This window comes from Pseudochaenichthys georgianus, chromosome 11 (genome assembly GCF_902827115.2).
Source record: "Pseudochaenichthys georgianus chromosome 11, fPseGeo1.2, whole genome shotgun sequence".
NCBI lineage: Eukaryota > Metazoa > Chordata > Actinopteri > Perciformes > Channichthyidae > Pseudochaenichthys > Pseudochaenichthys georgianus.
The window spans coordinates 13,393,162-13,416,920 of record NC_047513.1 but is presented as its reverse complement, the minus strand read 5'-3'; the positions used below and the strand labels follow the sequence as shown (position 1 = coordinate 13,416,920).

Genomic DNA, 23,759 nt, shown 5'->3' with positions numbered 1-23,759 from the left:
GGAGAACGTCTTTGCCCATCTCACATTTTATAAGACTTGTATATTTTCCAGGATCCCAGGAATCCTTGTACAGTAGTAGTTCTACCTGAGTTTTACTTCCTGGTTTGTTACTAAATCCCAAAAAGTCCCTGCCCTTGATGATGGATTTGCCAATGGTCCAGGAACATAAAAAAAAAGAAAAGGGGTGTGCATTGTAAATATTTCTAAAAGTGCAGATTTGTATTATTATATTCAAATGTCAGTTATATAGCCAACTTTCGGAACGGTCTGAAAACAATTGACATGAAGAGAACGTGTGGGGACCAGTGGGATAAACTCATTTAAAACGTAATGGTATTTGCAAATTGCCTCAATATGGTTACACATGAAAAAGGGAAAACCAACCACAGAAAACACTCTGAAGACCAATAACTGATTCAATTAAGCAGCTTGTCGTCTTCTGATATTGGAAAGTCACTTGTAAAACTACGCTTTTCGAACTACAGTATCAATTAGATCAATCTCAAGATGCAATGGAGAAAAAAAACTGTATTCTACTACACTTCCAGACACCATTTGCTCAAAACAGCCAAATAATTTCCTTACAAAAGCTGGACTTCCGACCCCTCAGAAAAGGAAACCCAGAAGATATATTACATTAAGTGGCAATAAGCGTGGGTGACATTTAACTGTTGATCTTGGTACTAGTGTTCCTTATTGTGAAGCTCTACTGTTGCTCAGGCAGTAGTGCTGTTCTTCATACATCACAGCCACACATCACATCAACAGTACTCTTCTGAGAAATCCTAAATTAATATGGGCCGAGTGGAGGTGTCTGGTTCAAGTCCCCAGTGACAGAAAATATGAAGTTAAATGGGTCCGGGGCGATGCCGGGGTTATCGCTGACCACATTGGCTAGAACAGCCGTTTGCTTGTGCTATGTTGTGGTTTTACACAAACACTGTCAAACACGCGTACATACATATTTATACACACAAACACACAGAGCCTGCCTGTTTCTGTGTTTTGGTCAGGAGCAGAGCGAGCCTCTGTGGTCTGGTGGGGTTCAGTAACACATGCTCTCTGTTTATGTTCAGCTCTCCTGTGGTCTGCCTTGCTCCAGCCTGACACAATATACCATCCAACTTTTATCCTGCATCACATCACTCCAAAATGTCCCTCTTCGATATTAAATGTCACCTCATTTTCTCGAACTTTCAACATATTGGTTCTACGCTAAAACGGTGTTCTGTTGATATTTGGGCTGCAGATACAGAGATAGCCATACTTTTGGTTTTGTGCGGGGTCACGCTTTAAGTTTCTTCCATTCTTCTTGCCTCAATTGATTTCTCTTTCTTTCCTCAATGTATTTCTCTTTCTTTCCTCAACCCACTTTCTCACCCTGTTAATCTCTCGTTTCCACAATCTCCCCTTCTTTCTCTTTTTTTTTTCGTCTGCCCGCCCAACTCTGTCTGCTGCGTCTCATTTTGCAGTCCATTGTTGGAAGCCAGTGAGTTTACAGGGGGAGCCGGCCAGCCTGAAAACACAAGCGGGGGTCGGCGTGGTCGCAGCCGAGCGTGACGGATACAATAACCCCTGCAGCGGAAGCAACCATGTGCTAAATTACTGCTGCAAATGTTCTTCCATCAGGCCATGGAAGGACCATCAAAGCCACTCAGCTATCTCAAGCCTGGACGCACTTTTATTTTTCTGTGTTACATAATTGGGCGCTGACCAAGTGCGTCCAACAACTCAAACTCCACTTAAGGGTGGGATTAGGTTGATTGGAGGAGAATGGGACAAAAATTGGGACTGGCGATATACACCAAAAGAAAACTAATTTGGTGTGTTATCAGACAGCTTTTTACTTTGGCTCAGTAAGCTAATACCATTTTAAACATGGTGTTGCTAGTTTAGCTATGAATCCTGAAACAAGTATAACTCAGAACACCCAAGTGAACAACACGCAAAAAAAGCCATATTTAAAGGATACAAACCAAAGTAAGGGAGTTCTAAAGGGAAATATGTGCTTCTGGGTTAAAAAAATAAATGTATACTCTTAAGTTAAACTTTTATCAAGTGGATAATCTCCAACTATTTTGACTTAATTCATACAAAGTTTAATTTAAGGCTTTGGTTTTGAAGTGATTTGGTTGGAACTACAGATGCAGACCTGGGTTTTGTGTAAAAGGCGATGACAAGGAACTACCCTGCGACTTGAGTACTTTGTTGTTTAGTTCACTACAGGACATGCGTGAGAAATTGCCACAAACATTCACAGTGTTTTTTCCGGAAAGACCATCAGCTGCTACTCCTCTGGCATTTCCCCTCGTCATTCTGCGATTTAAACCCCTTCTCCTTTCTGCCGCCAGCCACAAGTCCATAACACCTATTGTTTGCTAGGACCGGCCACTTCACACCTCCCATTCAGAACCTTGCAAAGCCATCTATTCAGCCGTGGGGAGGAACTTGAACCGCTCCCATATCACAATCACAGTGGCCAGAAAAGACATAGGACTGCCACCATCACATTTCTTGTGGACGTCTCGCAAAAATTCAAATGATATGGGTTTCTGAAGCTGGGGGCTATTTTTAGAAGGAGTATGCGTGGCTATTGTTATGTGAAACGGAGCATGAAGAATGAATATAAAGAAACTAAATGCAGGCATCAATGCTACCCAGTAATCACTGTGCTGGTGCTACCTAACAGGGTCTTTAAAAGGTGAAATGTCATTCCACAGAGTTTGATGGGAATATCAAAACATATATATTACTGAAAAACTATTTAAGTAACAGGTGGTTACTTATCAAATCAAACTTTGGAATAAAAAAGGAAAGTTTTGCCAACAATTGTTTTCATATAGATTAATCCGAAAAATCGTATAATATCGGAAAATATGCAAAAAGTACATTCAAAATGTCTTCTTTTCTCCTTATTTAATTTATCACAAAATAAGACAGAAAAAGCAGAAAATCCTCACAATGGTAGGCTATTTGTCTTATATGCTTGATGTTGCAAAAAATAAATAAAATAATTGTTTTTCCGTGGACTTACCACTGAATCAACTAATGGTTTCAGCTTCAACAAGGAGAAATAACTCCATGCATTCTTTGTAGAAAGTAATATCTCTGTGGTACACATCAACACACAGATAAAAGGCAAGACATAACCCTTTTACGCTCTTCGTGACCACTGATATGTGCACTTGCTTATTTCCCAATTGATTAATAAATGATGGATGTGCTCCTGCCTTCGATTGGCTATTTACTGCACCATTAATACAATGTATTCAGATCCTATTAAGGCAATAGCTTGTTTGCCATGTTGAAACTTTCTTGAGAAAGAAAGCATGAATCTCTGATGAGAGAGGAAGTGCTTTATGACAACAGGCGACTCAACCTGATTTGATCACATAGAAGGTCTCAGTTAAAAGCATCTTTCACTTTAACACAGTTCAGTTGGCAAGCAGGCTCATAGATCCCTGCTGCATTTTGTCACCTAAGACCTGAGCATCACCATGGCAGCAAAACAGAGCCTGCATTAGCATACTGTAATGAGAAAGTCACTCTGACTGAGAATAAAGGGGAGAAGAACCATCCAATGGGGAGCTATGAACACAGCACACCTCCAAACTGTGTACCTCAGTGTTCAGCCGGCTAAACAGACGGGCCTTTTCAATTGCAATGCAGACTTTCCATGTTCATTTTGTGTGCACATGTGCATCCATCCTTGCCGTTACACACTGATAAGGAGTGACACATGTGGCCTTGATAAGGTTATGTTATCTGACAATCATTAACAAACGGTAACTACAAGAGGACGACACAGGATGTGACAAAGAGCACGAAGAAGTGGATAAAGTAAGTAATACTTTATGTGGCTTCACATCCAGAATCTGAAAGTGCAGAGCATAACATATGCATAGCAATAATGCATAGTTTCCTGAGTGCACCTTGTTTAGAGAATAATGCACCACTACTTTAGAGGACAGGTGAAGTAGACAGCTCTAAAGTGATTAAAGGATAACAAGGCTATTCAAAGGCTAATGTCGCCTTTGCTCTGTGATTAGCCCGGAAAGTAGAGCTAATGCTAACTTAGTCAGTTAGTTAGTCAATTTATTGAACATGTCAGAAACAAAACAAATATATAACAATAATATATATATATATTCTCCTTTCTTTTTTTTTTTTTCCTTTTCACTCAGATTAATAATTATAACAAAGTACCAAAAAAAAACAAAAAAAAAAACAACAATAATAATTTTCAGATAGTCTCTGTTCATGTTCAACAGGGGCAAGAAGAAGCTTAAAAAACTTTTCTGGTCCTACCCCCTCTAACATATATTTTTCTTATAAAACATTAGGTCATCGTCATCAGCGACATGTTTGTCTTGTTAATCTTTTTTTTTTTTTACAAAACAATCAGAAAGAAATTACTTTTTACAATTACAAGAAATAACAACAAATGAGATTTTACAGGTCCTGTTCATAACCATTAATGATTAGACTCCTAAATAATACTTTCATTTTAGATAGACTTGTACAATATTTCAGTGCATCGTTACAGTTATTCCACAGACTAACACCTTTTGATGAGATGCAATGAAGTTTGGCATTTGTTCGTACGGGTGGTTTTTTGAAAATGCAGTTTCCTCTCAACATGTGTATGCTTTCTCTCTGTGTGAAAAGTCCCTGGATATTATGAGGTAATTGTTGATTTGCGGCTTTGAACATAATTTGAATAGTTTTATAGTCAACCAGGTCTTGTAGTTTTAGTGTTTTTAGTTTGATGAACAATTTATTTGTTGGTTCTCTGTAGGTAGTTTTATGTATAACTCGTATGGCTCTTTTTTGCAGGATGAAGATAGGATGTGTATTTGTTTTATATGTGTTCCCCCAAACTTCCACACAATACATCATGTATGGAAGTATGAAGGAGCAGTACAGCATAAACAAAGAAGCTTGATTAATTAGGTATTTGGCTTTATTCAGAATTGCTATTGATTTGGATATTTTGGCTTTGATATAGCTTATATGTGGTTTCCAACTTAATTTATTGTCTATGATTACTCCAAGGAACTTTATTTCCGATACTCTTTCTAATTGGACGCCATTTATAGTGAGTTTCTTCTCTGTATTGGTCGATCGATTCCCAAATATAATGAGTTTGGTTTTGCTTGCATTCAATGTTAATTTATTTTGGTCAAACCAGATCTTCATCCTGCTCAGTTCCTTCTCCATTGTGACCAATAGCTGTTCTAAATCGTCCCCACAGCAGAGTAGACTTGTGTCGTCTGCAAAAAGAATGGTTTTAATAATTTTTGATACTTCACATATATTGTTAATATACAGAATAAATAGTAATGGCCCCAAGACTGAGCCCTGAGGCACCCCACATGTAACCTGCAGTAGTTGTGATTTATGGCTTTGTAGTTCAACGTACTGTTCCCTGTTGTGTAGGTAGCTGGATAACCATGATAGTGCAACACCTCTAATGCCATATCTCTGTAGTTTTTTAATTAATAATTCATGGTGAACCGTGTCAAATGCTTTTTTAAGGTCCAGAAATATCCCTATTGCATATTCTTTCTTTTCTATTGCCTTAGTAATGTGTTCCATAAATTCTATAACTGCAAATGATGTAGTTCTGTTTTCTCTGAAACCATATTGTTGTTCATAGAGTATGTTATGTTTGGTGATGAAGTCATTTAGTCTTGTATAGTAGATTTTTTCCAGTATTTTAGAAAACTGTGAGAGCAATGAAATTGGTCTATAGTTTGACAGTAAATGTTTATCTCCAGATTTATGTATTGGTATGACTTTAGCAGTTTTCATTTTATTTGGAAATACACCGGTTTGTATTGACTGATTACAGATGTGAGTTAGTGGTTTGGCTATACATTCAATAATGTTTTTAACTGTATACATGTCAATATCATGACAGTCTGTAGACCTTTTACTCTTAAGTTTTTTAACTGTGTCAATAATTTCATTTTCATCAGTCCCTCTTAAGAATATAGTTTCCTTCACATATATATCTTTACTTTCTACACCATCACTACAACCAGTATTTGGAATTTCTCCAGCTAGACAAGGACCAACATTGACAAAGTACTTATTGAAATCTTCGGCAACTGAGGTCATGTCATAAATTACTGTATCGTTTTTTGACAGAAAACTGTTTGGGTATTGTGCCTTTTCATTTCCTTTTTTAATAATGGTATTTAATACATTCCATGTATTTTTAATGTTATCCTCCAATAATTTGTTGTAATGATCCATTTTGCTACATCGTATTATCTTTGTTAGCTTGTTTTTGTATGACTTGTATTTTTTTTCAGCCTCGACTAATCCATTCTTTAAGAAGTCTTTATATAATTCATTTTTCATTTTACATGCATTTAATATTCCCTTAGTGATCCATGGTTTTTCAGCATATTTTTGTTTCACTATTTTCTTTACACGAGGACAATGTTTTTCATACAGCCCTGATAGAATATGTAGAAATGATTCATAGGCTTCATTTGCATCTTGCACATACACTTTGTTCCAGTCTTGTTTAGATAATTCTTCTTTAAAAGAAGTGTCTTGTAATTGTGACTTTTCTGGTGTCTTTTTTGATCCTAGTACAGTTCTGTATTGTTGCAAAGACTGGCAGGTGGTCACTTGTGTCATTGATTAATATTCCACTTATTACTTTCCTATCCATAACATTTGTGAATATGTTGTCAATGAGTGTAGCACTGTGTGATGTTATTCTGGTTGGTCGTGTGATTGTAGGATATAAACTGTTGCTATACATAGAATTAATAAATTCTGTAGTTGCATTGTGTTCTTGTGGGTTCAGCAAATCAATGTTAAAATCTCCACATACAAAGAGCATTTTCTTGCTGCTTGTGTAGTTATACAGTTCAGCTAGCTTTTTCTCAAATGTGTCAATACATGATCCTGGTTTTCTATACACGCAGCTTATCAGAAGGTTTTTAGATGTTTTCATTTCAATTTCTACTGTTATGCATTCCATAATGTTGTCTACAGCGAAAGACATATTACTGACAGATCTACTTTTGTAACTTGACTTGTCCGTGCTAATTAAACCTTCAAGAAAATGACACACAGGGATTTCAACACAATAATACAGGATCTCTCTGCATTGACAGTACAGGATGAGGGACCAGGGATAAGATATATATTATAAAATATATAATTTATATTATATTTACTAATTTAGAGGGGCTAGATAACACTGAAGTGCTGAAGTGTCAAAGTAATGTAGACGCTAACTCAACACTTCCTGAATGAAATGTCACATTGGTGGGTGTTTTAAAAAGAAGCCAGAACAAATGTTAGGAATGGGAGCCATTTTAAAACTCACTGAATTTGCATTATTGTGATTTTAACAATGACGGATCCAGCCTTTGTTTGACTTTGCGTGTCTAAAGCAGCAAAAGATGGAGTCTCGCACCGTTGAAGTGGTTACATGAAAAGGTGCAAAAGCTTTTTACAGTGTGGGCCAGGCCTCAAACCCCCAACATGTAATGAAAGATGATTGCGGCCTTTTCTCTCCTGTGGCCGCTCTGTGGACCTTCAGAGGGCAGCGTGCCCGGAGCATGGACTCTGATCACAGCTGCTGTGTGTAAGGTATCTGTACACCAGTACTCCCACACAAGGGACTTAGTCTGTAAGGTGAAAACAGACGATTCAGACATGGTAAACGTATACATGAAGCTTCAGAGGGCGTGTCTACATAGAGCAAATTACCTTCTTTTCGTCAAATGTACACTCGAGAAGATGTTCGTGTCAGCTCCATAGTTGTAGATTAATTAGTCATATTAAAATTGCCTGAAACTAAGAGAATGCTGCAAAGAGAGACATCTTTTTCACTGACATCACCATGGAGAAAAAAGGTGAAAACTTAAGATATGCACGTTTTACAGATCAGCTTCACACAATATAAGTACATTCTTAAGATTTCTCTGTGGCTGGAGATATCCGGATTTGTTTTGGGAGATTTAAAATGGAAAATGCCAGTAGATCCGGCAGCAATGATGAAGCTACAGCAAACTCAGTAATGACAGAGCTCTTGATCTACTTTCCTCAGCCGTCCCAGAAGATACGGCAGCTGGGAAATGCAAAGCAACGCATCTATTTTTTCGAGATGTAGTCCGTCTGTTCCCGCTCCCAAAAAACCTCCCCTGTGTCGTCCTCTAAAAAGCTTATCAGCATCCAGAGACGCCTCAGGCTTTGAGGCTCATTTGGTCTCGCTTCATACTCCACATTAAATGCAATTTATTAAATAATGAATCTCCTCTGCTCCTCAGACCGTGTGAACTCAGTCAATTCACTCAGCATTCAACCCAAAAAACAGTCCTTCAAGGTCACTCTCTGATCCTGGATGATTCAGATGGAATGTTCTCCACGTCAAAGCGACACCCAGGAAGTCAGATGAAAATATTGGTGAAATCCTGGGGCTGCCTGTTACAAGGACGATGTGAAGGCCGTGCTGCACTGTACCACTGCATGGGTATGTGTGGATATGCTACTTAATACGAAGAGCAAAAAAAAAAAGAATATACATGAATAAAAACAATTCTTGCAGATACATTATTCATGGTTTGTAGCTCCTAGGGGTTCCACATGAGTGACCACAGTTAGAGTTAGCGCCGGGTTTCGGCCAAACAAGATGCTGCTGAGTGTGGGGAGAGAGGGAGGGGTGTACGTGCGTACGTGGACAGGGAGGAAGACGCTTGGCAGCAGGATTTCTTGATGGCTTAAAAAGAAGAACATTTACTGAGAAAAGCAAAAGTGGGAATGTGAAGAGACACTTCTGAAACAGCACTGCCTCGCTAAAGGGAACACACTTAGGCCCAGCAGAGCAGGCGCACAATTTATCACACACACACACACACACACACACACACACACACAGGAGTGTAAACTTAACATATACTTGTCTAAAATTCTGTCTGTGCCTCCACGGCTACAGTGCAAACACTTTGCAGATACTTGGGGAGAAAAGCATCCCGCCACTGTTTAAAAATCCAACCGATAAAACAGAAAAGGTGGAGAAAACACAATTCATATGAGGTCATTCATTTCTTATTTCATCGTTTTTAGTTTTACCTTTAATTGTATTAACCTGTGTGAATCTGTGCTCTCCTGTTCTTCACTCTTACCCTGTTGCCGTTTGAACCACTGCATCTTATCTTATTTTATCTTGTGTATATTTTGACCTTTTTATCCCATGCTTTCCTAAAGCTCCTGAAAGAGTTAGCAATCCCACTAGAATATACTGTAAGTGTGTGTTTATAGATAGTAAGCTATGCAAATACTCTCCAGTCTCCAGATACCCCACAAACTCCAGACTGGGCCCACTAGCAAATAGAGGAGCTTCCCTTTACACACAAGGGCAAACACAAATACACACTTACACATCTGTGTCTGGGGAACCTGAGGAGGATTTGACCCGTCACCTCAATATAGAAGCAATGATACTGAAAACACTCGGGCACAGATTGAATGTGCCCCCAGAAGTCTTGGGACATGTCTCATATGTAAGTCTGAACAGTTTTTGAAATTCACTCAAATAAATACGCCAAAAATATGAGAAAAACCGAGCTTTCGGATATCAAATTAATTAAGACATATTGCCTGGTTTAGTTTAGCATGTTGAGAGTGCCAGGAAGTGGATTGTGATGAAAGGCAATATAAAGTCCGTACCCTGACAATCTGCCAACACGCCATAAATCCTGGTTTATCCTGAGCACAGGAAACTCTCAGATCGAGTTTCTTTTTAAGACGTTCAGGCCAGATATACAATCAGGGTTTCCCACCCATAGACTATACTTGGGCGGGCCGCCCAGGTATATTAACGGCCGCCCAAGTATATTTCGCGACCCATTTAGTTTTTTTTTATTATTTTTTTTTTTTTTTTTTCGTCCGTGACCACGACGCCATCTGCGATCGATTAACTTGTGGACAATGATCCCTCGCACTGATCTCGCCTCCTTCTGGCCTGTTAAGTGGCCTGCCTCACACAGGGTGACTGGCTGTCCCCATGATGTGGCCTGCCGACATGGCCACTGTCATACAGATCATAAATCAAAGCCCTTGATTGGTCTCTGTGTGTCATTCAAGCTCGGGATAAGCTCAGCTCAGGTGAGGTAAAGGACTCTCTGAGTGTTTAGATAGTTAACTTAGTCTAAGTTCTCAGTGGGTCTCAAACGGTGTGGTCACCAGTTATGTAAACACATATTAAGGTGAAAAAAGGTACACTTTTAAAACTTGTTGAGAGAAAACTAGTCTTTGCTGCTGCCTCAAAGAGGAGCAGGGGGGAGAGGAGGGAGACAGGAGAGGCTGATTCAGGAGCACAGACACACTCACAACTATAAATGAACCAAAAATAAATTAATAAAAAAGTTTCAGTGTCTTTTTCATATTGGAAATGGTATGTTATTGGTTATGGCCATGAATATATGATTATTGAAATGTAAACAGTTCTGTTTAATATAGGTGTTTCCATAGATCTCTATATTTTCCCCTCAAAATGCACCAGATTGATGTATTTAACTCAAAAATATGCCCCTGGACCCCCATAGAGGATTTGAGGTCGACCCCCACTAAAAATCACATGGATAGGTTCCTAAATACATTTATAAATAAATTTATTTTTTTAACAAAGTAACCCATTTCCATATGTTCATGTGTGGGTAGTAGTAGTAGATTTAAACTATAGGGCTATCATTATGGGCCCTGCCTGTACCTGTTCGCTCTGCCACCACGTGAAGGGTCTGCTAACAAGCGACCAACAGAAAGGTTAATGTTGTTGCACGTCACCTCACACACACACCACCACCACTACTGCTGCTCTTTCAGATATGTGGGAAACAGATCTGTGGGAAACACTGGCAGCTAATGGACCAGCACCAGAGGTGTTCCCATACACACAGGCATTGGAGCTGTTCTTCATGAAATCCCAGAAGGATGAAGTGCTCTGACAAACAGTGCCATCTTTGCGCAAAATGGTTATACAGGAATGAAAAGTTAATAAATAAACATGTTGTTAAAACTTCTTCTTTTTTTTTTCTTTTTTTTTCGGGTAAATTGCATAACTTAACTGTAATAAACCTTATGAAAGCAGGAAAATACTAAACTTATGTAATTTACTAATATGACATTATTCAAATTCTCACATAATATATTGCCTCATATGACAATATCAATATAATATGGATATATTGCCCAGCCTTACATTTAGTTCAAAGTCAGAGCATTTGCCCACCTCGGGATATTCGGTTCAAGTCCAACAAACAGAATGGTGTTTTTGTAAGCGGGAAGCTGTGGAACCTTTCCCTCTTGAAGTAGGAACATGCCTCATCTGCTTTGTATATTCGTGCTTGCTTGTGTCATCGCTGAAAGACAACACATCCACACAAAGTTATGTGTCTTGCTTCCTACAGGATCCACATATTGCGTAAGCCGGAGCATCTCAAGCTTTCCCCCGCCGCGCTCACTTGTCTCACCGCAGACAGCCGGGGCACGTCAGGTCTAGCGAGCGAGCGGCAAAGGCAAACAAGACGGAGACGCTGGAAACACAGTGCTGTCGTGTCACAACTTTCTGTGGAAATAAACACTTCAAATCACCCCCGCGAAAAAAAACATACAACCCGTTGAGCTGCTAAACAAAGCAGGCTGCTCATTCTGCTACACATCCTCCATCTTTTATCCCGTCCTGTCTTTCTACTTTCCCATTCTCCTTTTACCTCAATGCCTCTGATTCAAGAGAGGATCACTGGTTTTTCCCACTCAAGCTCTTCCTCCCCTGCATTTTTTTTATTTGGGGGTCTGCTTTGATGGCAGGGATGTGGTTGGATAGACACAACCAGTTAGGATGCAGCAGGGTAAAAATGAAGCCACTGAAATGGGAAAAGCGTCCTACAGCTAGGGGGTAGAGCCAGGGAAATAATGGTGGTAGAAAAGGTAGAAGAATATCAGCTTACAATAATATATATCTGATGCTAACTGGATATGCTGTGGAAAAATGCCATGAAACCACTGAAACTCTGTGGAAATGACTCATACAAATGTACTTATTCCTTAAATGTTTCCATCAATGATGTAATGACATCATACTGAAGGCCAGGCTTACGAGAAGTAATGCTGGCAAGCTGTCTCAGGACACTTTCCACATGTATGCAGAATAAAATAATTGTGTAAAGTGACATTTTTAGGCTGTGGGAGTGTGAGAAAGAAGAAATGATTTCATAAAGAAGCAAATAAATGGTTGGATACAGCACAGAGAAGAAAAGGCAGGAAGAAATTGAAGAGTGGGCGTTAATTCAAAAATATCCAGCATTACCACCAGCAGCTGCACTTTGTCCTACATTGCCTTTGCCAAAAACAAGCATTCACTCCTACATTATTTGAAAAGGAGGCCCCTTCAAGCTCATGAATAAACACCACCAAACAAACTGTCAAGGAAACTGGGAAAAAAACAGCAATAAACCAAAATTATTCTTTCCTTCCTCTCTCTGGTCAATCATACACCCACGCTTTGGGCACACTGAGACTCTCCTTGGTGAGACCAGATGCCTTCTTCCCTTCTTCCCTTGAAACCGTCTCCACCTCCTCCTCCCTGGTTAGATTTGGCTTAGCCCCTGATCCGTGAAGTGCCGTGGAATCTGCCAAACCAGGGCATGGTTGTCGGTGGCTGAAGCTGTGAGAGCAGCCATTGTTTCCTGTTGTCGCCCTGGCACCAAAAGGAAAGAGGTGCGCAAGGAAGAGAGGCCATGGAAGTAGGAGAGTCAGGGTTGATGGAGAGGGGTGAAACACGAGGGAGTAAAAAGGGGACCATATGGGGAGGCTGCGATGTCAACAAGGCACAAGCGTTCCCTCTGGAAAGAGAGCAAACTTTAGCACAAAAGGACCCCTTTGGAGCAGCCCCAACTTTGTACACCCCATGAGTGGAAGTCAAACTGAGCCATAAAGCATGATGAACCAGACGGGGAAAAGAGCCCTTCCATCAGCCTGCCAGGCAGCCAGATCTGCTGCAACAACACCCTCTTTCTCTGCGCCAAGCCTTGGCCCCTTAAACATTGAGCCATGCACACATTCTTCAGTGACATAATGCTTTTTTAAGCTATTGACCTCTTCAACTCCCCCACCCCTCCACCACTGCCTCCTCTTCACCCTTACTCAGATTTCCCCCTTTTGCCAATTACTATTTGAATATGAATACCAGCAGAGAGGTTGAGTGTTTGTTTTCGCTCCTGCGGTGGTGAGAAGTGAAGGAAGGAGGTCCGCGTGCTAGCTGACGTCAACGATCTTACGTCCCATTGATGTGCCGGCAGTAGGTGTTTGCTGAACGGCCTCTTGGGGCCATAAAAGCTGCCATAAAAATGAGCTACTACTCCCACCTCCCCCTCTTTCACCCCAGTGGAGCTGCTGCAACGCCCCAAGGGAGTTGCAGAGCTGGCAGGAGTCGAGGTCGGCAACAACTGCTGACTCTGTAGAGTCCGTGGAGTTCTCCTATTTGGAAAGAAACACCCTGATAGTGTCAGTGTCCACAGCAGATATAGGTTGGAGTTTCTGCCCACTGCCCCTCGTTGATGAGATGAGTCTGGTCAGATGCTCCACAGCCTGGGGGACCACCGAGTCATTCAGGAAGAGGGACAAATCCCCGGGGGCACTCGGACCAGCGGCAACCCCGCACTTCCCCTCCTTCCACACACGCACACACTCACACACGCACACACGCACACACACCTCTCATGCACCAACACACGCTAATCGCAACAATTCAGTAGCGAAAAGATAACAGGCATATAACCACAGCCTATTATACTCGCAGAACCCATATTCACTTGACCGAACACAGAGACAGGAAGGATGAACTTGGCCACATTGTTTGTACATACAATTGTTTGTAAATCAGAGCCTTGTATATCAAGAGCTAACTTAATTGTGTGGACTAACTTGGAAAAATACCTGTGACCGGACCAGAGGTTGCGCTAGACTTTTTCACTGGCCGTCATTTTGACGGACAGGATCGTAACATTTCCGTCAAAATTCAGTATTACCCGTCGGCCTTTACACTCTTGGGGGGGGGGGGGGGAGAAGAGAGAGAGAACTGTTAACCGGGTGGGAGAGCACGGTTGTGAACTGTCAACGGGGGTGTGGGGGGGGGGAGAGCACAGTCGTGAACCGTCAACGGGGGGCGGGGCGTGTTATGCATGCCCACTGCACCTCGCGGGAGTGCGCACAGCGTAAAGCCAAAACTCAGACATTTCAATGATTTGTACGGCAAAGTTGGGTTTGGAAACGGTATAATTTCCTTTTGGGCAGGCATGCTTAACACCGGAGCCTCGCTGCGGGGAAACTTTGGCGCTGTTCCGAGTTTGTTCTAATCTGTCAAAATGACGGACTGCTTTCAGATTTTTCCGTCATAAAATCCGTCATAGACGGAAAATATTCCGCAACCTCTGGACAGGACCACACCAATTAAGCCAAGTGCCTTTGATACATTGTAGACAGTCAATAAAGCCCTGTAGTGTAAGGCATCATTAGCATGCAATTATATATTTTTGGGCCACTTAAGGCACCACAACAAGCTAAAAAAAACAGCTAATTACTAGCTTTGCCTGTAATTAGGCCGTACAGCAGATTTAACAGCTTTTTTGCTGCACTTATCAGCCATGAGAACTGTGAGAATGAATCAGTAATGTTGCAGACATACTTTCAAATAATTTAAAGATAATTTATCCATGGTTAATATAAACATTTTGACGAGAGCAGCTTTAAAGATACAATGCCAATTGAAATCCAAATGTAGCAAGAAAACTCACAATTAGACATTTCCCTGACTTTCTTCCAGCAATAAACACCATCCAGACATTCATTACCTCAGCGAATTTGCTTTTAGAATGTGTGGGTTTTATATAAAGTGAGAGACAACAGACAAACAAACTGTGGTTCTCAGACTCAATCAGTTAATGCTTGTTGGATGAAAGGTACAAAAAGAAGGGGGCTGATGGCATAACCCTGCAGCATCTCAACTAGGGAATATTGGAATGATGGAGTTGGGAATGTTTGCCACTGAGATAGAGCAGAGATGTGCAAATGTTTTTTTATACTCTGTCTATTTGCTTTAAAAAAAAAAAGGACAGGTGCCAAAACTCAGTACTCTGTGCTCGCCAAACCTGCAGACAGCAGCCATATCTTCCCTCATCTCTCCTCAGCAGAGAATTTAATGAGAAGCCAATCACGTGTCTGTCCTGATCAACTCTTCTCGCCTCAGCCAGTCACAAACCTGTCTACTTTAATGGAGTTCACAAGGACCCAATCAGCATCTTTCTCTCGGCTCTCGTTCCCTTTCTGTTCTGCACTGTCAGAGTCGTCCAAGAACACTGCGGAGCTACTCACTTAACCGTCTGCCTGCAAACTTTCTACATCACTGTATCAGCACTAGTTAAGGATGAGAGGGAGAGAGTGACAGAGAGGGGTTTTACAATGTGTGCCCCTGTCTCTCTTATTCATTCTTTCCTCTAAAACATTTCCTGACAGTTCTGGGAAGGGAAGGGAGATTTGAAGCCTTGTTATTCTTCACTCTTTCAATTACTGTTACCGCTAGCACAACAAGCTTCCGGACCAGTGTTTTTCCACAGGGTGGGAGTGGGCAGGTTTTAATGGAGGAAATGATTCCGGGGGCTAGCTTACTGCTGTGCTAATACTCTGATCGATTTTCATTTTGGGGGAACCCTCCCAGCTGATCAATTTCTTTACAGAGGCTAGCCGGCAGCTGGCCTGGGTTTCAATGTGACACAACGTTTGAGTGGAGTTCATGTCCACCCCCCAGTTTGATCTTCTTCCCCCCCCCCCCCCCCACCCAGCCACTGCCCCAGCCACCACCTCTGAGGCCAGGGGCGGCTTGGCTGTGCTGGTAATCCCTCAATGAATGTGGGTCAGTGAGTCGAGCTTTGCCTTCGTCACTCAGCGAGGGGACAGACAGCGAGGTTGTGACCCCAGTCATCCTGCGTGCTCACACACACACACACACACACACACACACACACACACACACACACGGATGGATGAGCAGCCACACACCGACAAAACTCACACAGACGAAAACAAGCAGCAACACAAACTGAGAATAGGTTTGAGCAGATCTGAGATTAGGGAGCAGAAATGATTGAAAGATTAATGGAGTAGTTGACTGATGGAAAATAAATGAACAGATCTGATCAGCATGCTGTTTTAAAGCAAAAGGGACAAAATAGCTGGTTTTAATACAAGTCATTTAAAGATGTCCCTGTTGGGCGATAGGATTTTTTCAAAAATATAGTGGACCAAACATTTAATCGAGAACATCATCAATTCAGGCATTAGTCAAAGATTACAAATTGTCAGTAGATGCAGCCCTCGAGATTAGTGCAGTCAAAAATATTGTCCACTGATAAACAGCTGAGGCACGCATTAAAAACAGGACGTTTCTTAAACAGACAAGAGTATAAAAGATCAAAAGTTGCACTAACACCTAAAACTATATAATTTTTTTTATAGTTTAGCAAGCAAAAATACCAAAGATGTTGCTTCAACTTCTTATGAGGTCTTACAGGGTCTATATAACACTATTATGAACGGGATTTTGGACTGCCATTTGAAATATATCACCCTGCCCTTTAGGAACTTGTGATAGACATGTTTTCATTGTTTTGACCTATTTTAGATTATCAGACTTAACACAAAAGTTTATTTCTGTATTTCTGCAAGGCTGAAGCAAAATGAATACACGCACGAGACCAGAGAAAGACAAAGGGGATGTATATGTTGTAGGGGTCGACCGATTATCGAGGCCGATATTCCGCATTTTACAGATTATCGGTATCGGCCTTTTTTTTTTATTATCAAATTGCCGATACAACTTTGGCTCTGATGCGGCCGTTTCTCTGGCTGCGTCTCGCAGCGGAGAAAACTGTGACGCGCTGGGACGGCTGCTCGTGGAGCCTCACAGCAACTCTGCACCACAATCTGGTGCTGCTGAATTGGGACTACTAAATGAGTGAGACTCAAATATCAGAAGTTCAGAACAAGTTTTAATTTAATTTTTTACTTCATTTATGTTGAAAAGTTCATTAAACATAAAAAGGCATTTCAAAGAAGTTGTGTTATTCTACATTTTGACACCAAGATTTTCTGATTTTACTGCAAATGTATATCGGTTCGAAATATCGGTTATCGGTCTCCTTGATTACTAATAATCGGTATCGGCCTTGAAAAAGCCATATGGGTGGATCCCTAATAGGTTGCACAATAAGGTAAAGAAACGACGGTTTTCTCAAGGTAAAGGCATAAGTCTGTCACTTACACACACCAAAATATCAAAGAACCCTAATTAAGCTGCTCTGCATTCAAACGCATTATCCTCCATATCATTAACATTCCCCATCACAAGCTCTGGTACTTTATCCAAGAGAGAGCAGGCAATCATGAAATATTCATGATTTATTAATCTGACTACAGAAAAACAAACAATGGCAACCCGGGGAGTGTGACAGCCTCCTCTGCCAAACAGCGAGGCAGCAACATGAATGTTTGCTCCTCGCTCGGCACTCTACAAATCTCCAACAGGAGTCCACTATCGGGCGCCGCCTCTGCCGCACTGACATTCAGGTGAATGCTGGTATTCCCACTCATAAAAGTGTTTTACTGCGATAAGGTGGAGAGGAAGCGGTTGGTGGTTCTCTTCACTTGGCGCGGATCAGCTACTGCCTCTCATTCTGTGGCATTGTGTCAACCGCAGCGTCGTCATAAAAAAAAAAAAAAAAGGGAAAAGGAAAGGTGGCGGGGAGCCATCTCAAGACAAATCACATCGGTGTTTCTATGTCGTTCTTACAGAGAGGGGAAAGGAGGGAGAGAAATCTAAAAGAAACCAATGCAGAGGGTAGGAAGGAAAGGGGAAGCCAAAGGAAATAATGGGGGGGGGGGAATTGAGGATGGGAGGCAGGCTTTCTTCCTCTTTTCCTCCCTCTAAGCCACTCACGCTTTTGAGGATTTTCTCAAGTGGGAACATTTGTGCTGATGACACGGTTGTGAAATGAAAATGCCACGGCGCTTGGTTGATGTTACTGTCATTGACTCCTAATGGGAAAAATCCCACTGCACACGCACTTTTCTGGACCCTCCATTTCCTTCATCCCAACTCACGCAGACATATACCGCACACCATTATCACACCCACTTGCTCTTCCTCTTTGTTTCCCCCCCTTCCACACACTTTCAGGCAACGCAGACACATCTTATGCATCTACTCTCGACTTTGTCATTCTCTAAATCTCTTTCTACTTCTCTTCATTGCCCTTCCACTCTCTCTCTATTTTCAAGTCCCTCGGGTGACCTTGAGCAGCAGCTGCCAGTGAAGTAGCTAAAGTACAAAGTCAATAGGAGCCAACAAAACTGGTTATGTATTAAATGGGGGATGATGACGCTGCCGTTATCCAGCAAAAGACTTAACAAAGAGCAAATAAAAGGAATGTGCTGTCGGACTTTAATGGAACGCTCAATAGTAATAATGATGCGATTCAAGCTATTGATGCACTTTGGATTTTTTCAGGATAAGCTGCTTGCTGGTGTAAAAGAAAGTGTTGTTGTGCTTTGGAATGGCAGATGAATACAACAAGTTTAACAATCCATGCCTGAAGTGATTCATTCTTATGACAGGAAGTCGAACACATGTAACGTCCCATTTAAAGAGAAAGGAGAACTTTACTTCCCCCAACTGAAATCATAAAGTTCAATATAAAAATGTACCTAGTAAGAGGTCTGACAGGAGGGGAGGTTTAGTCACCACAAGGCATGGCAGCAAAATCTTGCAAACGTGAAATTGTTCAATTGTCGGGCCTGTAATAGCCTTTCACTGTCCTCTCCCAGGATCATTGTCGGCAGTGCTGAAAACTCAGTGGATAATGTAGCACTGAATGAGCCCTTTCATCAGCGCTTGGCCATGGAAGTGGACCAGAGTGACTCCAATTGAAAGCTATTGCAGCTAAGAAAATCAATTGAATAAATGTGGGGAGCATTGTGTGTGTGTGTGTGTGTGTGTGTGTGTGTGTGTGTGTGTGTGTGTGTGTGTGTGTGTGTGGGAGCCGGTTTGAGTACCTATCGGCTCCCAGTCGTCCCTCCTGCTGCTGCATTCCTTTGAAGAGAAGCATTCCTCTGTAAGGCAACGAGGTCAAAGGCCAGGCGGCCAGGAGGCAAAGGTGAGCCTGGATGTAGCACAGCTCTGCAACAACAGCCTTGGCATGGTGTAGGGGTGTGTTTTGGGTCGGTGGGTTGGTTCATATTGATTATAAACATCCGAGTAGATAAGACCAGGTGTTACCACGTCACTTCTTCTGCGTTTTAAAGTTATGCATCAGGCTACATTTAAAAAGCATCCAGGTATGTACATTAACTGTACAGCTAGCCGGCCTGCCTTGGCAGTGCTCCCTCCTCAGCCGATAACAGCTGTTCTGACATGTGTGTGCATTCCTGAGTCTGCAGCACAGCGTCCCCGCAAGGCACCGCTTGTCCGCCCCCAGCCCCTGGAAATTGAGCGCTAAGCCCGGCCGGCTACATATAGATCCATTTACCTGAGAGAGCCACGTCAGGGTTTTTAGCTGAGCACGGGCTGGCACCCAAACGACTTTAAATCAGATTAAAATGAAAGGCATCAGTTTGATTAAATATAAAACAGGCTTGTAAACCATAACAGGAAAAAAATGCTTTAAATGTATTGGTTGTAGCCCGATGCCAGAGTAGTGAGCAATCTAAAGAGTTTAAACTAAATACATTATTTTTAAAGCACAAAAAGGGTGACGGTGGTTCACAAATAAGTGTGGAAAGATACACAAGTAAAGCCAATGCATGCTAAATAGTAAATACTGTAAAAGTGTTGTGTACAAACAAAATTGGATTCATCAACTTTCAGCGGCGACACACATCAAATGCAATATCGATGCTGGAAGTGCAATGACTAACAGGCAGCGGTATTGATCAAATAAATCAACCGTGAAACACACTGCAGTGGAAAGAGTGAGCAGGGAAAGCTCGGTTCCCAGAACTCAATGAGATCAGCTGTGTCAATCAGCTGATTATGGCCCCCAGATGTGCCCTAGACAGAGGGGCCTCTGGGAAAACAAGGCCCCGATCCGCCTCAGAGCGGGGCAGAGGTGGGCTGTCCTGGGACGACTGGAATGTCAGATAATGGATGACACATCTCTCCAGGTGACACCGAGCCCAAGGCATCCAAGGAGAAAGCGATGGAGAGAATGAGTATGTGAGAGGTGGAAAAAGGGTGACAAATGGATAGACAAGTGCATGCTTGTAAACTTTTGTCAGAGCTCCCTCTTTGGCATTATGAGTTTGTCTGTGAAGGGGTTTTAGAGTTCATTTCAAGTTCAAGGAGTCATATCCTTCCTTAGCCCAACAAAACTGTGGTTCAAAATCTTTATCTTTTTCTGATTGATTGGAAATATGTGTAGGTTGAGGATCACTTTCCATATGCTCCCCATCCGTGCTTTCTCTTAACCTTGACATGGCGTGTGTATAGGTACACACACACCCACAAGGAACAATGTCGACAAGTGCCGTGATCACATGCCTGAGTTGATCCAGGCTTAACAAAAGCCATGGGATCCACAGGTTGATAAATGCAGATCAAACCACCGTCACTCACAGAGAAGTGAACCTGACAGTGAAGCTCACTACGTAATCCATATGTAAACATCAGAAGACACCGCTTGCTATATTAAAAACATACCAAGCATTCAAGTGCAGCTGTTGATCCTAGGGGGGAATCGTTTATCACCACCTTGACAAAACAGAGACCTCCGAAATTAGAGGTAATCAACTGTCCCTGGGGGCTAAGTGGAAAGGATGGCACTAACTCCTGGAAATGAAAGTGATAATTAACCCATTACGACTGATTTATTCGCAATAAATTGCTTCATATTTCAACCAAACTTGTTACACGCCACGGCGAACATAAAGACTCGCCCTGAAATGGGAAGCAGTGTTTTGTCATGACAAGGTCCCCAGAACGGATACTCATTTCCGAGCAAAAAAAGATCACTGTTGACTTTCACTTAATTTGCACTAAGTACAGGGTGCAAATCAAACATGTCCCTGCATATCCTAGGCTGCACTGTTCCCATGGAGGGGAGCTGGAAGGTGGTGGAGGTGGAGGAGGAGGGTGAATTCCTTCATAGGAAAGGAGGGAGGGATGGGAGGCTGGGGGGTGTCCGGGGAGCTAATAGACTGGCTGGAGAGCTTTTACTTCATGCTTGAAAGGGAGCACGGGAGGGTAAAACCAGTCATGTAGTGGTACATAAAAAGGTTGGTTAACTATGACCTGCAGTTGGAGATCTTTACAAGGCTGATAGTGAACCTGTTGTTGGTGGGAAATAAAAGTCTACATTTCAATAAGGGGTTGCTACTGGTTACCTATTTTCAGTAAGAAAGGAGAGAATTTAAGGAAAATGGGTCCATACAAATTCATCTAAATGCACATACTGTGAACCAAAGAGTGAGAACCCAGGGGGATGTGAGTGACAGCTCAAAGCAGCCATTATACATACAAGTTTAAAAACATCAAAATACACTTTTTCCCCCATAAAACCTTCTCACTTTGTGTAACTTACTTGTCATACTCTGCGTTGTCCTTGTCACACCGCGCGTCCTTGTGTTTCTGCCAGTCTTTGCCATGTTTGCAGGTGGTGAGCAGCACCACATCCTCTGCGTTGTGGACGTGATGTAAGGCATTCCTGGTGTCCGAACCGATACCTGTCAGGTAACGCTTCCCTTTGAACACCAGCATGTATTTTCTGAAAGGCGGGATTGTGTTGTACTTGAGGAAGCCCCTCTCTCCGCCGGTCCTCAGGTGCTCCTTGGAGAAGAGGGGGATGGACACGTCGAAGTGGGGCCTGAAGTTCTCGGTGCTGATGCTGGCCTTGGCCAACATGGCCTGGCCGATGTCAAAGCCCAAGTCTTCCGTATAGTCCGGCCACGTCCCCGAGTACAAGTTAAATATGAGGTGGTTCCTGCCGTCGTTCCACAGAGGCAGGTTCTGGACCTTGGTCTTCAGGTTGTGGACGTATTGCGGGGACAGCTGGTCCCGGTCCAGAGTGTCCAGGCTCAGGATGAACAGACACGCCTGTCCAGGGTCTGAGGTGTAAAACCTGGACCCTTCAATGGTTGATAAAATAATCTGATAACTCTCTGAGATCTTCTCCCCCTTCTGCTGCGGGTAAACATAAACTTTGAATCCGCTCTTCTGACACTGCGAGAAATCAAAGCATGAATCCATGCGGCACCGTTTGCCTTTGTAAACACTCGTGTTGACGTCCCTCTTCTGCCTCGGAGATATGTGCAGGTTGTACTCCTCGGTGTCCGTCTGATCCAGCGGCAGGAAAAGGTGTAAAGGGTCCGAGAAGTGGGGCCAGGGCTGATCGGGCCGGTACCCATGTCGGCTGCGGTCATGCCGGCTCCTGCTCGCCGCTGGAAGTGTAACCCCTCCGAGGTAGAAGAGAAGCACCAGACTTGCACCAGCGGAGAGCAGGATCAGGTAGCGTTTTTTGGCCTGCATGTGTCCTGGGAGCAGGGGCGAGTTGTGAAGGAATAAGAAATGTAAAGTGGCCCGAAGTTAGGCTCTCACCAACCCCGGCTACACCGCTCCATCCTCCGGCAGCCTCCAAGGATCCCCAACCCCCCTTCTGCGTATTCGGTTCCCAAATCCAGCAATTGATCCAGTGCATGTGGGCGATTTTAAAAGTAGTGTCCCGTTCTCCCTCTTCTGTAGAGTTTCACCATATCGCACAGCGCCTACAGCGGGGCTGAGCTGCCTGAAACAGCTCCGTGCTGCCTGGACCCTCGGACACAATCACATGCAGCCACTCTCTTCCGCGGCGCTTCCTCTCACCCTCATTCAGGCTGGCTGTGTGGGGGTTTTTCAAAGGGTAAAGCAGTCCGGCAGCCGCCTGGGAACTCTCTTTCCCCGGGTGTAAAGCGGCAGGGGTCCCCGAGGCTCTCCCAGACGGATAGGTATACCCCGGTTTAGATAAACTCGGTAGCACCAAGGAGTGTAAAAACCAGTCGGTGTGGCTGCTGTGCTTGAATCCAAATGCCTCCTGGTGAATTCGTCCTATTCCCCCTGTTTTACCACTCCATAGTCCCGTGTGAAGAGAGGGAAAAAAACCGGGGGAAGCTTCGAAGCGCAGGAGCAGCTCAGCGGTACAACTGTAACCTGACGAATCCCTGCATTTCCCTTCTTATTTATTACAACCTCCACACACAGCCTCGCTCTCGCTGAATAAAAACCTCACCGGCGGGCAGCAGGCGAAGTTATCCGGTTGACACGAGAGGAAAAAAACGCTCACCTCAGACCGGGTAAATAGCTGAGAAAATGTTCAAAAAGACGGGATTCCGTGATCCTAGTGTCCAATTACCGAGTGCTCAATTGTCCCGATTGTTAGTCGGTAACATTCCAATCCCGACACGACGGCAGCTGACGTGACGTCCTATCGATGCACTCCGGCGCCGCTGATTGGTCCGTCTGTGGGAACGGAAGAGGCGGGATTTAGGGAAATACACCCATTCATAACCGGAGTCCTCCGCATGTGCAAATTATCTAATTGTAAAGCCTGTGGAAGTTGTTTGGAAATGTGCCGTGAGAGCAAAATGCATCCTCACTTAGTAAAGAGTCCCACTGAGAAGTTATATTATGGTAGTATTCAGTCTCATGTTTG

At 42.8% G+C, this 23,759-nt stretch overlaps 1 protein-coding gene across 1 annotated transcript in view; it reads right to left on the bottom strand.

Annotated features, from left to right (window-relative positions):
• Positions 1-23,511, bottom strand: part of ext1b (exostosin glycosyltransferase 1b) — a 126,653-nt gene extending 103,142 nt beyond the window's left edge. Inside the window, exon 1 of the mRNA XM_034094031.2 lies at positions 21,657-23,511. Within this exon, the coding sequence (XP_033949922.1) occupies positions 21,657-22,600 (944 nt within the window). The 5' untranslated portion in view covers positions 22,601-23,511. The remainder of the gene's footprint in view (positions 1-21,656) is intronic.
• Positions 23,512-23,759: the final 248 nt, after the last annotated feature.